Source organism: Boleophthalmus pectinirostris, unplaced genomic scaffold (genome assembly GCF_026225935.1).
Source record: "Boleophthalmus pectinirostris isolate CB_2022bp ecotype Guang Dong unplaced genomic scaffold, ASM2622593v1 HiC_scaffold_7, whole genome shotgun sequence".
In the NCBI taxonomy this organism is placed as follows: Eukaryota; Metazoa; Chordata; class Actinopteri; order Gobiiformes; family Gobiidae; genus Boleophthalmus; species Boleophthalmus pectinirostris.
The window spans coordinates 24803034-24817512 of NW_026571473.1; the positions used below are offsets into that span (position 1 = coordinate 24803034).

Sequence of the window (14479 nt, forward strand, 5' to 3'; positions counted from 1 at the left end):
TAGGTAATCCATAAATAGAATCTGATGGTCAGAAAATAGCATGTGTGGGTACTCATAGATGTCATGAATTCCATTATCTTTAGAATTTACCTGATTTAACCCACAACATCATTTAGGCAAACTGAAAATGTGTCACATTCTTATACATCTGTGGTTGTAGAAAGAAGATGATTAACACTGGCCTCCATAATATTTTTAATTAACTTAACTCAAGCAATATGGAAGAATTTCATCATAAATTTTAAAATTATTTTGAATTTGCCTATTTTTTGTCTTCAGGTGCTTGGAAACCTCAGAAGACCTAAGTTGTTAATATACGCCGTGCTTTACCCAAATCCACTATGATCATTGGCAGTCATTCAACCAGTCATATCACATTAGAGACACAACTGTTAGTGTCCCTTAACCAGCCACTCAAGTCTGAGGAACCTGACAATAGCTGCAGCACACACTTAATACTTACCTAGTTTAATACTGTAATATTATTTTAGTTATAACAGTTGAACTACTTGCACGTGTGATGATGTTTTATAGGCTAATTATGAAAAAATATACACATCCAGTATAAACAGAGACAAAACATTTGGCTAAGTTAATAAATCTTCCCTTTGCATTTGACCCATGCATTTATGTGAAAAGTATTTTTGTTGTATGTAACCTACACTGTCACCAGGTCCAATCAAGAAATATGATTGGATTTGGAATTATTTTAGTATACCCATGGGTTTCACATGAAAGCACTTGTTTCTATAGCAAAAAACAATTTAACAAAATAATTTGAATGTGAAAAAGTCCTCAATATGTATAGGTAAATAACATATAAGGAAGCTGAAACCCCTTAATTGGTTAATGCTCTTTTAGGTCTATTTATTAGCTATTAAAAGACCAAAAATATTTATTCAGTTATATATACAATTTATAGTACTGGTTGGTATAAGGTATCAATGTTCAAAACTCAAGTATCATATCTGAAGTGAAAAATATCTGGACCATAGCTGCAAGCGATCATTTGCTTGATACAAACATAGTACATATTTATTTTTGCCATACAGCATTTGCATTAACAACATTCATATAGGCTACTTCTCTATGATAGATTGTGAATTCATGAATGTTTTTGAGAATGAATGAACATGCCATCTGTGGCTGAATGTGTGCGACGCTAATTTAAATGGCCTCTCTCTTTGGTCTTCCAGCTGCAGTCGTGTGCTCAAGAGTCCTCAGCGTGCTCTCCTGGTGATGACTGTGCCCTGTTCATCAGCTCCAAACATGATTACATCCTCTTTGTTTTTGTTATAGACATATTCAGACCATTTATCCTGTGCCAAACACTCATACTGTGTTGTCATGCCAACATTCAACTGGGGCAATGGACAGCAAGAGAAATTCACTACATGATTCTTTGAGGTAGGCATACATACATAGTGCACATGTGGGTAGAGTTGCCAAAAATACCACAGTTTTGAATGAAAGTTATTAAAACTCACAGAAATTGAGCAGAAAAAAGTGGGGATAAAAAGTTTATTATTTGCTCTCAAACAAATAGCAATAAATGATGACGAAATTATGTTGATACTGCTGAATTGCCAAAACTTTGCCCACATAACGATGTATTTCCTTTGAAAATCATATAGCTTTAAGTCATTTTAGACAAGTATGCTATAGTAATTGTTTTAAAAGACATTTAAACAAATCATTTGAATAAAGTACTTTGGACATAATGTGGTTATTATGTCCAATCCTTGACTAATCACTTCCAAAGGCCCAAGTATCTGTAATTGTATTGTCTCAAATTGGGACAATGACATAACTTGATTTTGGGCCCTTGAGCTGAGTGTTCTCTGTGATTCAATGCATTCTCCAGGCTGTGTACCGATGTGGAAAAGGAAAACAGTTTAATCAGTTAATGGGGGAAGTGAAACTGCAGTCACTGATGTTTCACAAAGCAAAAGCAGTAGGTGGTTTTGTAAGCTAGGTCAAACTACAGTGACTACTAAAAATGTATGCTGCCTGGGGTATTTCAAAAGATTTTATCAGTCAACATACCACACTGACCATGTTTACTTTTTGTTAGGCTATATTATATTTTCAAACCCTTACAAATAGAACAGACTTGCTTTGTATCTATTTTTTAAATCAAAGCTTAAGTGGCCAAATTCATAACTGTAAAAAATGTAAGTTAAATATAGGCTGCAAATGTAATAAAAAAGATATAAAATTTTAGTTATAGGCTGTGTCTTAATTCTCATATTTATTCTTCAATGGACTAAGAGGATTTACAAAGCCAGCTTTACCAAGAACACTACTTATGCAAATTACAATAATAAGGAGGCATTTTCTTTCCATTAAAAAAAAGAAGAAAGAAAATAATACAGATAATTTAAATGGTTACTTTTCTAATAACTGTGGTTAAAATAAATTGTACAGGCTTACATAGGTCTATGATTTAAATTATTTATTGCATTTATCTTATTTTTTTATTTTAACATAGCATAATGTCAACGCGCCCTCTCGTGGCTTGATTAGGTACGTTCAATATGCTCCGTTAAAAGCAAATGTAGTTATTTTTAAAAGTAGCCATGTCGTGATATTAACATGGTAAAAATATATATTAATATTTTTATTTGTTTATGCTTTTCTTTTTAAGCGTAAAACTATTTTATTGTTGCTGTCGTAACGTTTCCATGGTAACCTCTAAACATCCCACGCCGGTGTCCGTGAGCTGCCTTTTCACCTCACATTTCACAAATTGAAATAAATTATTAGTTTTTCTAATTTCTTTAGTTTGACGCCACATATCTGAAAAAGTAGAAATGTCGTGGAACTGGAATAGCCATGGTTTGCCTTTTCTGCCTGGATACAGCTTTCAGGATGTAACGGTAAAACATGTTAAAACTAGCTAACGTTACATAAGAAGAAAAAAATTTAGCGTTAGTAATTTATTTAGAAATGTCTAGAGCATGGCGTGGATTTGCTTAAAAATCGTTTAAATATACGAAACCAGCGAGAATTTCAGCAAAGTGTATTTTGTGTGCATTCCTTCAGTCGCATCTGCATTTGTTAACACTAGTTATTTAACCTAGCTGTTAGCTGGAGTTTAGATAAGCTTTTAGGTGAACTTTTTACTTTTCTGTCTTTTTATACATTTGTCAAGTAAGCTCACCATTATATCATGCAAAGTGTCTTTTAGGTCACTCACAAAACTGATGAATTCTTAACTTACATTTAACGTAACGTTGCTATTGTAAAATTAATTTGCCCACATTTTGCTCAAACAGCTTTATACCCCCTTTTTTTTTTTTTTTTTTAAATATTGCACTTTTATTTTCTCTTTCAGGATCAGATCTTTCATTTATCTTGAATGGGATTTGTTTTTTTTTGTTACAGAAGTAACTAAAATTTATGTGACCAGCTTTATGAAGTCAAACTTTATAAATGATAACAGTTACTGTGACATGCAGCCAGATGAAAAACTAGAGCTACGTTTGGGAGAATTGATTAGTTAGTTCTGCTTCTAAAATGGTCACAATTAAACTTTGTATTTAGCTTTTAGAATTATATTGTGTGACCAGAATATTTACCATTTTTGCTGCTTTGTCATCCATTGTTTGTCTCTTAACACAGAAGACAGCTTTCCACCGGCCACAGACACTGGGATATAAGAATGGCTATGCTCTGCCCTGCCGGCCCACCATAGGCATTGGTCAGAGCCCCCTCCTGTCTGCTCAGCTCATACTACAGGAGCTCAACCAGCTGCCCCTACAAGAACATGAGGCCTCCTATGATGCCTATGACATCAGCCAGTGCGAGGACTTTATCCCTGCCCATGTGGCACTGGACAAGAAGGTACAGGATACCTACAGTACTAGGGCTGGTCAATTGTTAATAATTGTTTTTCCTACACTGTAAATCCTCTCCTTATTCTTCATCCAGGTGCTGCGTTTCTATGCATACTTCACAGAGGACATCTTGTACTCCCCAGAGGAGCACTACCGGGTTCGCTCTGTGGTCATTTACTACTTCCTGGAGGATGACACCATGTGCATCATCGAGCCGGCCGTGGAGAATTCAGGGATACCACAGGGCAAACGCATCAAGCGCCAGCGCCTGCCCAAGAATGAGTTTGGAGAGTATTACACCTGGACTGATCTGAATGTAGCTACGGACATGGAAGTGTACGGAGTCAAGTACCACATCGTGGACTGTGACGCTTTTACTAAGGTACAGTGTACACATATGAAAGAAGAAATTATTTATAATTTATCATTATAAAGTTGAATGATGCAACAGCATATAGGTCCCATATTACAATGTATTCAGGTTTTTAAAGCTACCTCATCTTGATGCTTTCTGTGGCAAAACCCTGCAAATAAATTATATTTTAGACTGCAGTCAAATTAACTTAACCTGAAGACATTGCTGGACATTTTCCTCGACAGGAGTTCCTGGCCAGTGAAGGCATCATTCTAAATGTGCCGGAGCCCATGCCCTCAGACCCATATATCACAGACCGCACCAAACCCGTGCCCAGCTTCACCACTCCCTCCGAATATGACCGGGTCAACCAGTTCCTCACCATGGACCGCAAGGTAACGGATGCACCCAGGAGCCCAGGAGAAGGGTGCACAGGCCAGGGGAATAACTTTTACTTAAGCTGCAACATATAATAACAACATGACTACATTATGAAATAATCATATATATCAAACAATGCAATAACAGCAGAACAGGTACATAAAATAAAAAAAATATAAATTGTCAACAGGAATACTTTGAACACACACTTCCCCACCCTGCCACTACATACTCTAGTCTCCTACTCGACATGTAGCAAAAGCTCCCCTCTCTCTCCTGGCAGGTGCTGCGTTTCTCTGGGCTGTGGGACGACTCTGAGTCTCTGTTTGGAGACACGCGCCCGGTCACCATTCACTACTACCTGGTGGATGACACTGTGGAGGTCAGAGAGGTGCATGAGCCCAACAGCGGACGAGACCCTTTTCCCATCCTCATGAGAAGACAGCGGTTGCCCAAGAAGAGCAAAGCACACATAAGTAATGTGCTCTTACGCCCTAGATAGAACATTCTCATGATTAAGAATTGTTTCTGAAGGATATGGCTTCACAAGCTTGTTATATTATTCTTAGGTGTAATTAGCTATTCAGAATACTCTTTTGATTGGTCAAAAGTCCTACAATGGCACAGATATCAGGAAAGTAAATATTATCAGTGCTTTCTGTGTTTAGACTTTTTGCAATCTTGGGCATAGTTATTGAATATGCAGCCCTAATGAATATCTTATGTCCTCTGTGCAGGTAACTTCCCCACCTGTGTCCTGGAGGTGTCCAAAGATGAGGTAGAAGAATACTACTCTCCACAGGACTTCCAGCTGGGTCAGAAAATAAGCATGCTGGGGAGACACTTCCTCTTGTGTGACTGTGATGACTTCACAAAACAGTACTATCAGAGGCACTACCCTGACATGGAGCTTAGGCCAGTGGAACCGACCCGCCAGGAACCACAGCCAGCAGACAAGAAGAAGGTACACAACTACAACGACACTGCGATTAATCGCTCGAACTCATGTGATTAATCGCGATTCAATTTTTTAATTTTTGCCCAGCCCTATTATTAATAGAATAGATATCCAAAATGTTTACTTCAAATAGGAGGACAGAGATAGAGAAGTGGTTCTCAAACCATGGAGCTCCTCAGGGGCAGATTCAGACCAAACTGACTGAGCGTGCATCGTGACTCAAATGAGGAAGCAAATACTTATGATAATTAGATAAGATCTCCTCCTTGAACCGTCACCTTATCGTGGTGGAGGGGTTTGAGTGCCCGAATGATCCCGGGAGCTATGTTGTCGGGGGCTTCATGCCTCTGGTAGGGTCATCCAAGGCAAACAGGTCCGGGGGGGACGGGTCAGACAAAGAACGGTTCAGAAGCCCTATATGACAAGTGTACCAACGAGGCCAGTTACGTCGCCCGGATTGGCGTCACCGGGGCCCCACCCTGGAGCCAGGCCTGGGGTGGGTGCTCGCCAGCGAGCGCCTGGTGGCCGGGCCTTCCCTCACGGGGCCCAACCGGGCTCAGCCCGAAGGAGTGACGTGGGGCCGTCCTTACGTGGGCCCACCACCCGCGGGAGGATCCATATGGGGCCGGTGCAGAGAGATCTGAGCGGCAGTTGACGGCGGGGGCCTCGGCGACCGGATCTCCAGACATGGAGACTAGCTCTGGGGACATGGAATGTCACCTTGCTGGGGGGGAAGGAGCCTGAGCTTGTGCGGGAGGTTGAGCGTTACTGACTAGATATAGTCGGCCTCACCTCCACGCACAGTTTGGGCTCTGGAACCCAACTCCTTGAGAGGGGCTGGACTCTCCATTTCTCTGGCGTTGGCCGCAGGGAGTGGCGGCGGGCTGGTGTGGGCTTGCTCATTGCCCCACAGCTCAGCCACTATGTGTTGGAGTTCACCCCGGTGAACGAGAGGGTCACGTCCCTGCGCCTTCGGGTCGGGGACAGGTCTCTCACTGTGGTGTCGGGCCGAACAGCAGTGCAGAGTACCCGGCCTTCTTGGAGTCCTTGGGAGGGGTACTAGACAGTGCACTGACCGGGGACTCCATTGTTCTCCTGGGGGACTTCAACGCCCACGTGGGCAACAACAGTGACACTTGGAAAGGGGTGATTGGGAGGAACGGCCTCCCCGATCTGAACCCGAGCGGTGTTTTGTTATTGGACTTCTGTGCTAGTCACAGTTTGTCCATAACGAACACCATAAGTGCACGTGGCACCAGGACACCCTAGGCCGGAGGTCAATGATCGAGTTTGTAGTCGTGTCATCTGACCTCCGGCCGCGTGTCTTGGACACTCGGGTGAAGAGAGGGGCTGAGCTGTCAACTGATCACCACCTGGTTGTGAGTTGGGTTCGCTGGCGGAGGAGGAAGCCAGAAAGACCTGGCAGGCCCAAGCGGGGATTGAGGGTCTGTTGGGAACATCTGGCGGAGCCCTCTGTCAGAGGGACTTTCAACTCGCACCTCCGGGAGGACTTCTCCCGGATTCCGGGGGAGGCTGGAGATATGGAGTCCGAGTGGGCTTCATTCTCTGCCTCTATTGTCAATGCGGCTGCTCGGAGCTGTGGGCGTAAGGTCTGTGGTGCCTGTCGCGGCGGCAATCCCCGAACCTGGTGGTGGACACCGGAAGTAAGGGATGCTGTCAAGCTGAAGAAGGAGTCCTATCGGGCCTTGCTGGCTCGGGGGACTCCTGAGGCAGCTGACGGGTACCGGCGGGCCAAGCGTGCTGCAGCGCGTGCGGTTGCGGAGGCAAAAACACGGAGCTGGGAGGAGTTCGGGTAGGCCATGGAGGAGGACTATCGGACGGCCTCGAAGAGGTTCTGGCAAACCGTCTGGTGCCTCAGGAGGGGGAAGCAGTTCTTCACCAACACTGTTTACTGTGCGGGGGGAGAGCTGTTGACCTCAACTGGGGACGTTGTCCGGCGGTGGAAAGAATACTTTGAGGATCTCCTCAATCCCACCGTCACGTCTTCCGAGGAGGAAGCCGAGGCTGGGGACTTGGAGACGGACTCATCCATCACCCTGGCTGAAGTCACTGAGGTGGTTGGAAAGCTCCTTGGTGGCAAGGCTCCGGGGTTGGATGAGATCCGTTCTGAGTACCTTAAGTCTCTGGATGTTGTGGGGCTGTCTTGGCTGACACGCCTCTTCAACATTGCGTGGCGGTCAGGGACAGTACCTCTGGACTGGTAAACCGGGGTGGTGGTCCCTCTGTATAAGAAGGGGGACCGGAGGGTGTGTTCCAACTATAGGGGGATCACACTCCTCAGCCTTCCCGGTAAGGTCTATGCCAGGGTACTGGAGAGGAGAATCCGGCTGATAGTCGAACCTCAGATCCAGGAGGAGCAGTGTGGTTTTCGTCCTGGCCGTGGAACACTGGACCAGCTCTACACTCTCCATAGGGTGCTCGAGGGTTCATGGGAGTTTGCCCAACCAGTCCACATGTGCTTTGTGGATCTGGAGAAGGCATTCGACCGTGTCCCTCGTGGTGTCCTGTGGGGGGGTGCTCTGGGAGTATGGGGTCCTTTGCTAAGGGCTGTCCGGTCCCTGTATGACCGGAGCAGGAGCTGTGTTCGCATTGCCGGCAGTAAGTCAGACCTGTTCCTGGTGCATGTTGGACTCCGCCAGGGCTGCCCTTTGTCACCGGTTCTGTTCATTGTATTTATGGACAGAATTTCTAGGCGCAGTCAGAGGCCGGAGGGGGTCCGGTTTGGGGACCACAGGATTTCATCTCTGCTGTTTGCAGATGATGTTGTCCTGTTGGCTTCATCGAACCAGGACCTGCAATGTGCACTGGGGCGGTTTGCAGCCGAGTGTGAAGCGGTTGGGATGAGGATCAGCTCTTCTAAGTCCGAGGCCATGGTTCTGGACCGGAAAAAGGTGACTTGCCCTCTCCGGGTGGGTGGGGAGTCTTTGCCTCAAGTGGAGGAGTTCAAGTATCTCGGGGTCTTGTTCACGAGTGAGGGAAGGACAGAACGTGAGATGGACAAGCGGATTGGTGCAGCTTCGGCAGTGATGCGGTCGCTGTATCGGACCGTTGTGGTGAAGCGGTAGCTGAGCCGAAAGGCGAAGCTCTCGATTTACCGGTCAGTCTTCGTTCCTACTCTCACCTATGGTCATGAGCTCTGGGTAGTGACCGAAAGGACGAGATCGCGGATACAAGCGCTCGAAATGAGTTTCCTCCGCAGGGTGGCTGGGCGCTCCCTTAGAGATAGGGTGAGGAGCTCAGTCACACGGGAGGAGCTCGGAGTAGAGCCGCTGCTCCTCCACGTCGAGAGGAGCCAGCTGAGGTGGCTCTGGCATCTGTTCCGGATGCCTCCTGGGCGCCTCCCTCGGGAGGTGTTCCGGGCATGTCCCACCGGGAGGAGGCCTCGGGGAAGACCCAGGACACGCTGGAGGGACTATGTCTCTTGGCTGGCCTGGGAACGTCTCAGGATTCCCCCGGAGGAGCTGGAGGACGTGTCTGGGGTGAGGGAAGTCTGGGAGCCCCTGCTTAGGCTGCTGCCCCCGCGACCCGGCCCCGGATAAGCGGACGAAAATGGATGGATGGAATTAGATAAGATGAGACATTGAAAAAAAAATTAACAAATGTATTATTTATGACTTTTATTTCTTCCACAAGTGAACAACAACTACTTCTATTGCTACTGCTGCTGAGTTGATTTGCACTGTTAAACAAATCAAATAACATTAAAGCTACCGTCAGCCAGCAGTTTTTAATCACACACACGTATTAATCATGTTTTGAGTTTTCACACCATCTTCACTGTAAAAGTATTAATTGTTTAAAACACTGCCATTTTCCCTGACTGTGCTGTACTGTATTGTGCACATGTTACAGCTGCAGGTGCCACCATACAACGGCTTTGGAACCCTGGAGGACTCTTTGCAGAACTGCCTGAGCCTGGTCCCAACGCCTCCCAAAAAGAACGTGATTAAACAACTGGAGAATGACAACAAAATACTGCGCTACCGAGCCAAACTGGTGAGACAGACTAGGCCATTGTACTTATCTGAATAGTATTTAGACTCCAACTTCAAAAATATATTTTACAGGGGAGAAGTATTTTTAACTTGAGTAAAAATGATAGCCACTCTTTCTATTGTGTGCAAGTTATTTGCCCAACAGTTTTATCTTGACAATTCGAAATTATTTGAACATTTCTGTTTCTTGCACCACTCCTTCAGACATGATTTTAATGTTTTCCAATTTTTGTACCAGATTTTGTGCAATGTTTTGTCCCTCCAGTTACATTAATTGCATTACATTACACTTCAAAATGTATATCATATTTTACGAAGTTACTACACAAACTAATATAATCAAATAATAATCGGTAGTAAACATAAGGTAGTTTCTAACGATGCTGTTTGAATGCATTTAGGAATCCCAGATTGAAGCAGATGAAGACCGCACATTTGTCCTGTCCTACTACCTGGCCAACGACATGATCAGCATCTATGAAAAGTCCTCCCGAAACAGTGGGATCATCGGAGGGAAGTTCCTGGAAAAGACGCGCATCCCCAAACCTGACTCATCCACCGAGAGCCCACAATTCTACTCGCCGACAGACTTCGCTATTGGCGCCACAGTGGAGGGTAAACTGGATTATACATCTGAGCACTGACATCTTAAAACTCCATAGAGTTGTGTGGCAGAATGCCTTGTTATTTTATATGAAAAATTATTGATTTTTGCATAGAAAATAGAATTGACCATATTTGATTTTTGTTTTTCAGTGTTCGGCCATCGTTTTGTGCTGACCGATGCTGACCGCTACGTGTTAACCTATCTGGAGTCCATCCAGAGTCAGGTCCCTACAGAGACCTTGGACTCTTTAAGGAGGTGGTTTGGACTCGGCACAGACACCACAGAGAAACACGGTAGGCCTAAGTAAAAAATATTCACCGCAAAAATAATATCATATCAATATAACATTTTTATCCCCAGTTTCCTTTTTTTCTAATGTGTGAAAGAAGGAACCAATTAATTCTGTACAAGTACTATACAGTATTCCGCCATGAGAAAAAATGACAACATAAAAAATTAAAAAGTGTCAAATATTCTACTGCCTGAAAATTGTGCCTGAAACCAGTAAAATCAATCATGTTGTCAAAATCGCCCAATAAGAATAACATGTTTTCACTTTTTCCTTCTTGTTTGTCTGTAGGTGAAGATGCTGTGGTTGAACCCTCATCTCTGAATTAATCTCTGTTAAAATGTCTGTGGAGAAAATGAGACTTGACTGATGCTAATATCAGTAAATCTTTTTAGACCAAAATATTGATTGATGATCTACTTTAAGTAATTATGTTTTCTCCTTGTTTTTGAAAATTTTTGAACATTCCAACAAAAATAATTTACTGTTCATCAGATTTACCTTTTTGTCATCACTTGTACAACTCTGCCTTCTACAGGCAGCCAGTGAAATGCCACCATAAGAATTCACTCAAGAGATTTCTAAGTTGCATTGAAGGCTGGGTCCAGAAAAGTAAAATTTGAGTAAATTTTATTTCATGAATACATTTTTGATGCATTACAATTTAAAAATATCCTATCATGTACATAAGTAGCATTCACACGTAGAAGTACTATGATACTATTTCAGTGATGTAGCATTTTCTCATTGTACTTTAAAGGCAGACATAAGTGACCTTGATTGTGGGAAATTATAGATCTAAAGGTGATTCAAATATTGACTTTGAGACATAGTATTTTTTCCATGATGGTAATAAATATAGGCTGATGCAATTACTGTTATGTTGTAAAAAAAACAAAGGGGAAAAAAAAAAAAAAAAAAAAAAAAAAAAAAAAAAAAAATAAATATATATATATATATATATATATATATATATATATATATATATATATATATATATATATATATATATATATATAGATATATATATATATATAGATAGATATATTGACACAGTGGTAACATATTAAACAAACTTTAATATGCCTCTTATGGGGAACATGTAATAGATAATTAACTGGGCAAACTATGAACAGACAATAGTAATAATATTGTCCCTTTAGTGTAGTTTATTACAAATGACTATAGTCCAAGGGAAGACTTTGCATTCCTACAACAACGATTTGGATATTGTTACATCTGTCATAATAGTTTTAAATTTGGCCATTTGATCTTGAACTTAATGTCATACTGTGGCAAATTCAACACCTCTATGTAGACAAGTAGGTGGCACACTTTCAACTTACAATGTTACATAGTGAACCTTTAAAATGCAACGTAAATAAAATTTGTGAACACTTCCTTTACACAAACTTAAAGGAGGACATTTCTGGCAGCAGTAAAATGATCTGTCTCGCTGCTTTGCTTTGTAAAAGTTGTTGTGTCTCACAGCTGTCTCTATCATTTAGCACTTGACCTACTGGTGGGTTTCAGATTCTAGAAAGTGATGACGTTATACTGCCAGATGGGGGGCAAGAGGCTGTTGATTACACTGTGTACTTTGCCATGAAATATTGGAAAGGTAAATTCCCAAATTTGTAACCTGAACATTTATATTATTGACTAGACACAAGACCATGCTATACTACAACAAAAATCTGCATTTGAACAATATTTGTTTTAGCTGGCCCCATTTGTATTAAATGATTTTGGCCTAAAGAATAGTGTGATGTGATGTGAAACCCAGTAACAGGAAATATTTGTCACATTTATGCTGAAAAAACTGCCAGTCACTTGTAAAACTGTCTTCCAAAATATCTTCAAAAACTTGATAAACATGGTGTCATCAGAGTTTAAATTAAATACTGACAACAAAAGGAAGTCAAAAATGTCTTCTTTTGTCTTCTAGCAGACTGTATTAAAATAGAAGCATTTCACACCATTAATATCTAAAACTATAAGAATTTTATGTTTCCTTTCCAACAAGGCAACAGTTGGCAATTAGACAATCTTTTTTTGCATGAACAGTAAGTTCAAACACAATCTCTTCCTCTTGATACCATTTTGTCTATAGCTCCCGCAACTTTTGTTATCTTATCAATGTGTTTATGGCACAGGGTATATAGGTTTATTGTTGTTAAATATTCACAATTACTCTAGTTTCATTTGTATACATAATCCAAATAAGATATAGGCCAAATGGTGTGGTATGATTAAAATCAAGCCAAATAAACATTATACATTTCATGCTCCTTACCACACTGAAATGTCTCAAATATAATGTATTTCATAAGTATTATTTCTTTTACATGTTAAATATTTTGGTGAATATTAAGCCAGGCTTTTGTACACTATATACCTTACATTTACTTTATCAGGGCAGGCCTATAATATGTCAATTAAAACATGTGTAACCTGTTAATGAAGAAATATTACTTATATTGATCACTTTTTGAGGTTGTGTAATTCTGAGTGTACAGCATCGCATTCAGTTACAGGAAATGAGTAGGCCTATCGTGCAAAATAACAGGAAGAAACACTAACCAAACCCTCACATGTTTGCCCATTTGAGGTGACAGAAACATGTCATATATAAATACAGTACAGCCCAGTTTAATCACTGAAGAGGTTATGGGTCTGACTTTCTGAACACGTGTCAGGATTATGTATTTGGCCACAGCTGGCAAAAGTTAGCTCTTTCGGTTTCAAATATTTTTTATGATCAAGAAAATCCTAATATTGTAGGTAAACTGCCAAAATGTACGACTTCAAATTAGAATGTTTATTTCAGTACTTTATGTGTGTGTGTGTGTTTTGGATCTCAAGATGATTATCCAACCACAAAAACAAAATATGCTTCACTGAGTCATTTGGTCTGCAAGATTCTGAAATCCTGTTGGCTTAAACCTGAAAGGACTCTCTATGATCTGAATAATGACTACAGGCCAAGAGCCAGGTCCACTCCTGAGGATATTTTTTGCTTTTTCACAATTATTTCCTGTTATCTTATGTCTTGGGTCATCAAAGGTTGATAAGGTCCACTCCCAACTCTGCCCCGTTTGGTCTCAGGGCCCCCACAAAAAAACTCCTGTTTAGGAAAAGCTGTTGGCAAAATTCATAGATCAATTTTGAAATTATGTAACTGTAAATATTAAAGTACTGCAACTGCATAGATGGTTCCTCCCTAAACCCCAGCACCTGCAGCCATCTTAAATCAGTGCTAGTGTGCGAATTCTCCATATAATAAGAATGGAAAAAACTACAGGTTACATACATTTCCTTTAAATTATGAATGAACTTGGTATTTCAGGTGTGAATCTCTGCCTACTCCCTGTGTGTCAGACAGCAGAGGGCGCTGTCTCCCGTGTGCGCCCTGATAGACGCGGCGCGCGGCAGCGGCGCGCACAAAGGCGCGGTACGGTGCGGCGGAAGAGGACCGCGGCCGCTTCCTGTTGCAGTGGCTTTGGGCTTTGCTCGCTGGAGTTTTTCTTCGCTATGATTGACAGACGCAGCAGAGGTTTACACGGGCATGTCCTCACATTCGCTCGGCTTTTATCCTAACTAAAAGATCTGCAGAAATGGCGAGTGAAGAAAGGAGCCACAGTTCTCGCCATTTATTAACAGAAACCAGAACATCATTTGTCGCTTTACTGCGGATGTTATTTATTGCTTTTATTCACACGACGCGGGCAAATCAACAAGGTTTGTAACGTTAACTTAGCTTTTGACGTTAGCCTGGGCTAACTTCCGTAGACATTTCTGGTGAAGTGTGGCTTGGGGCTAGCCTTCCCTTTAACTGGCCACTTTTACCACCCCTGCTGCCCTCTCTCTAACATTATTTATTACAGAAAACTGCTTGCTTGTGGTATGTTTTATGTTGTTAGCAGTAGCCTACACATAAAGCTAGTACTGAGTGTTGACAGAGGTCCCATCCAGAACTCGTTGTCATTTGTACTAGTATTTCCTAAAAGCTTGCATTGGACAACTTTATAGCC

At 42.0% G+C, this 14479-nt stretch overlaps 2 protein-coding genes across 2 annotated transcripts in view; both read left to right on the forward strand.

Moving 5' to 3' along the window:
* Positions 1-2740: 2740 nt before the first annotated feature.
* Positions 2741-10837, forward strand: LOC110154900 (EF-hand domain (C-terminal) containing 1). Its single transcript, XM_055164718.1, has 10 exons — positions 2741-2879; positions 3625-3846; positions 3934-4221; positions 4440-4589; positions 4859-5051; positions 5313-5539; positions 9407-9550; positions 9951-10164; positions 10306-10449; positions 10737-10837. The coding sequence occupies exons 1-10, from the start codon at positions 2814-2816 to the stop codon at positions 10772-10774; spliced, it is 1686 nt and encodes a 561-aa protein (XP_055020693.1). The 5' UTR covers positions 2741-2813; the 3' UTR covers positions 10775-10837.
* Positions 10838-13938: 3101 nt separating this feature from the next.
* The window catches only part of tmem131 (transmembrane protein 131), a 29594-nt gene continuing 29053 nt past the window's right edge, over positions 13939-14479 (forward strand). The window contains exon 1 of the mRNA XM_020918984.2: positions 13939-14186. Within this exon, the coding sequence (XP_020774643.2) occupies positions 14063-14186 (124 nt within the window). The 5' untranslated portion in view covers positions 13939-14062. The remainder of the gene's footprint in view (positions 14187-14479) is intronic.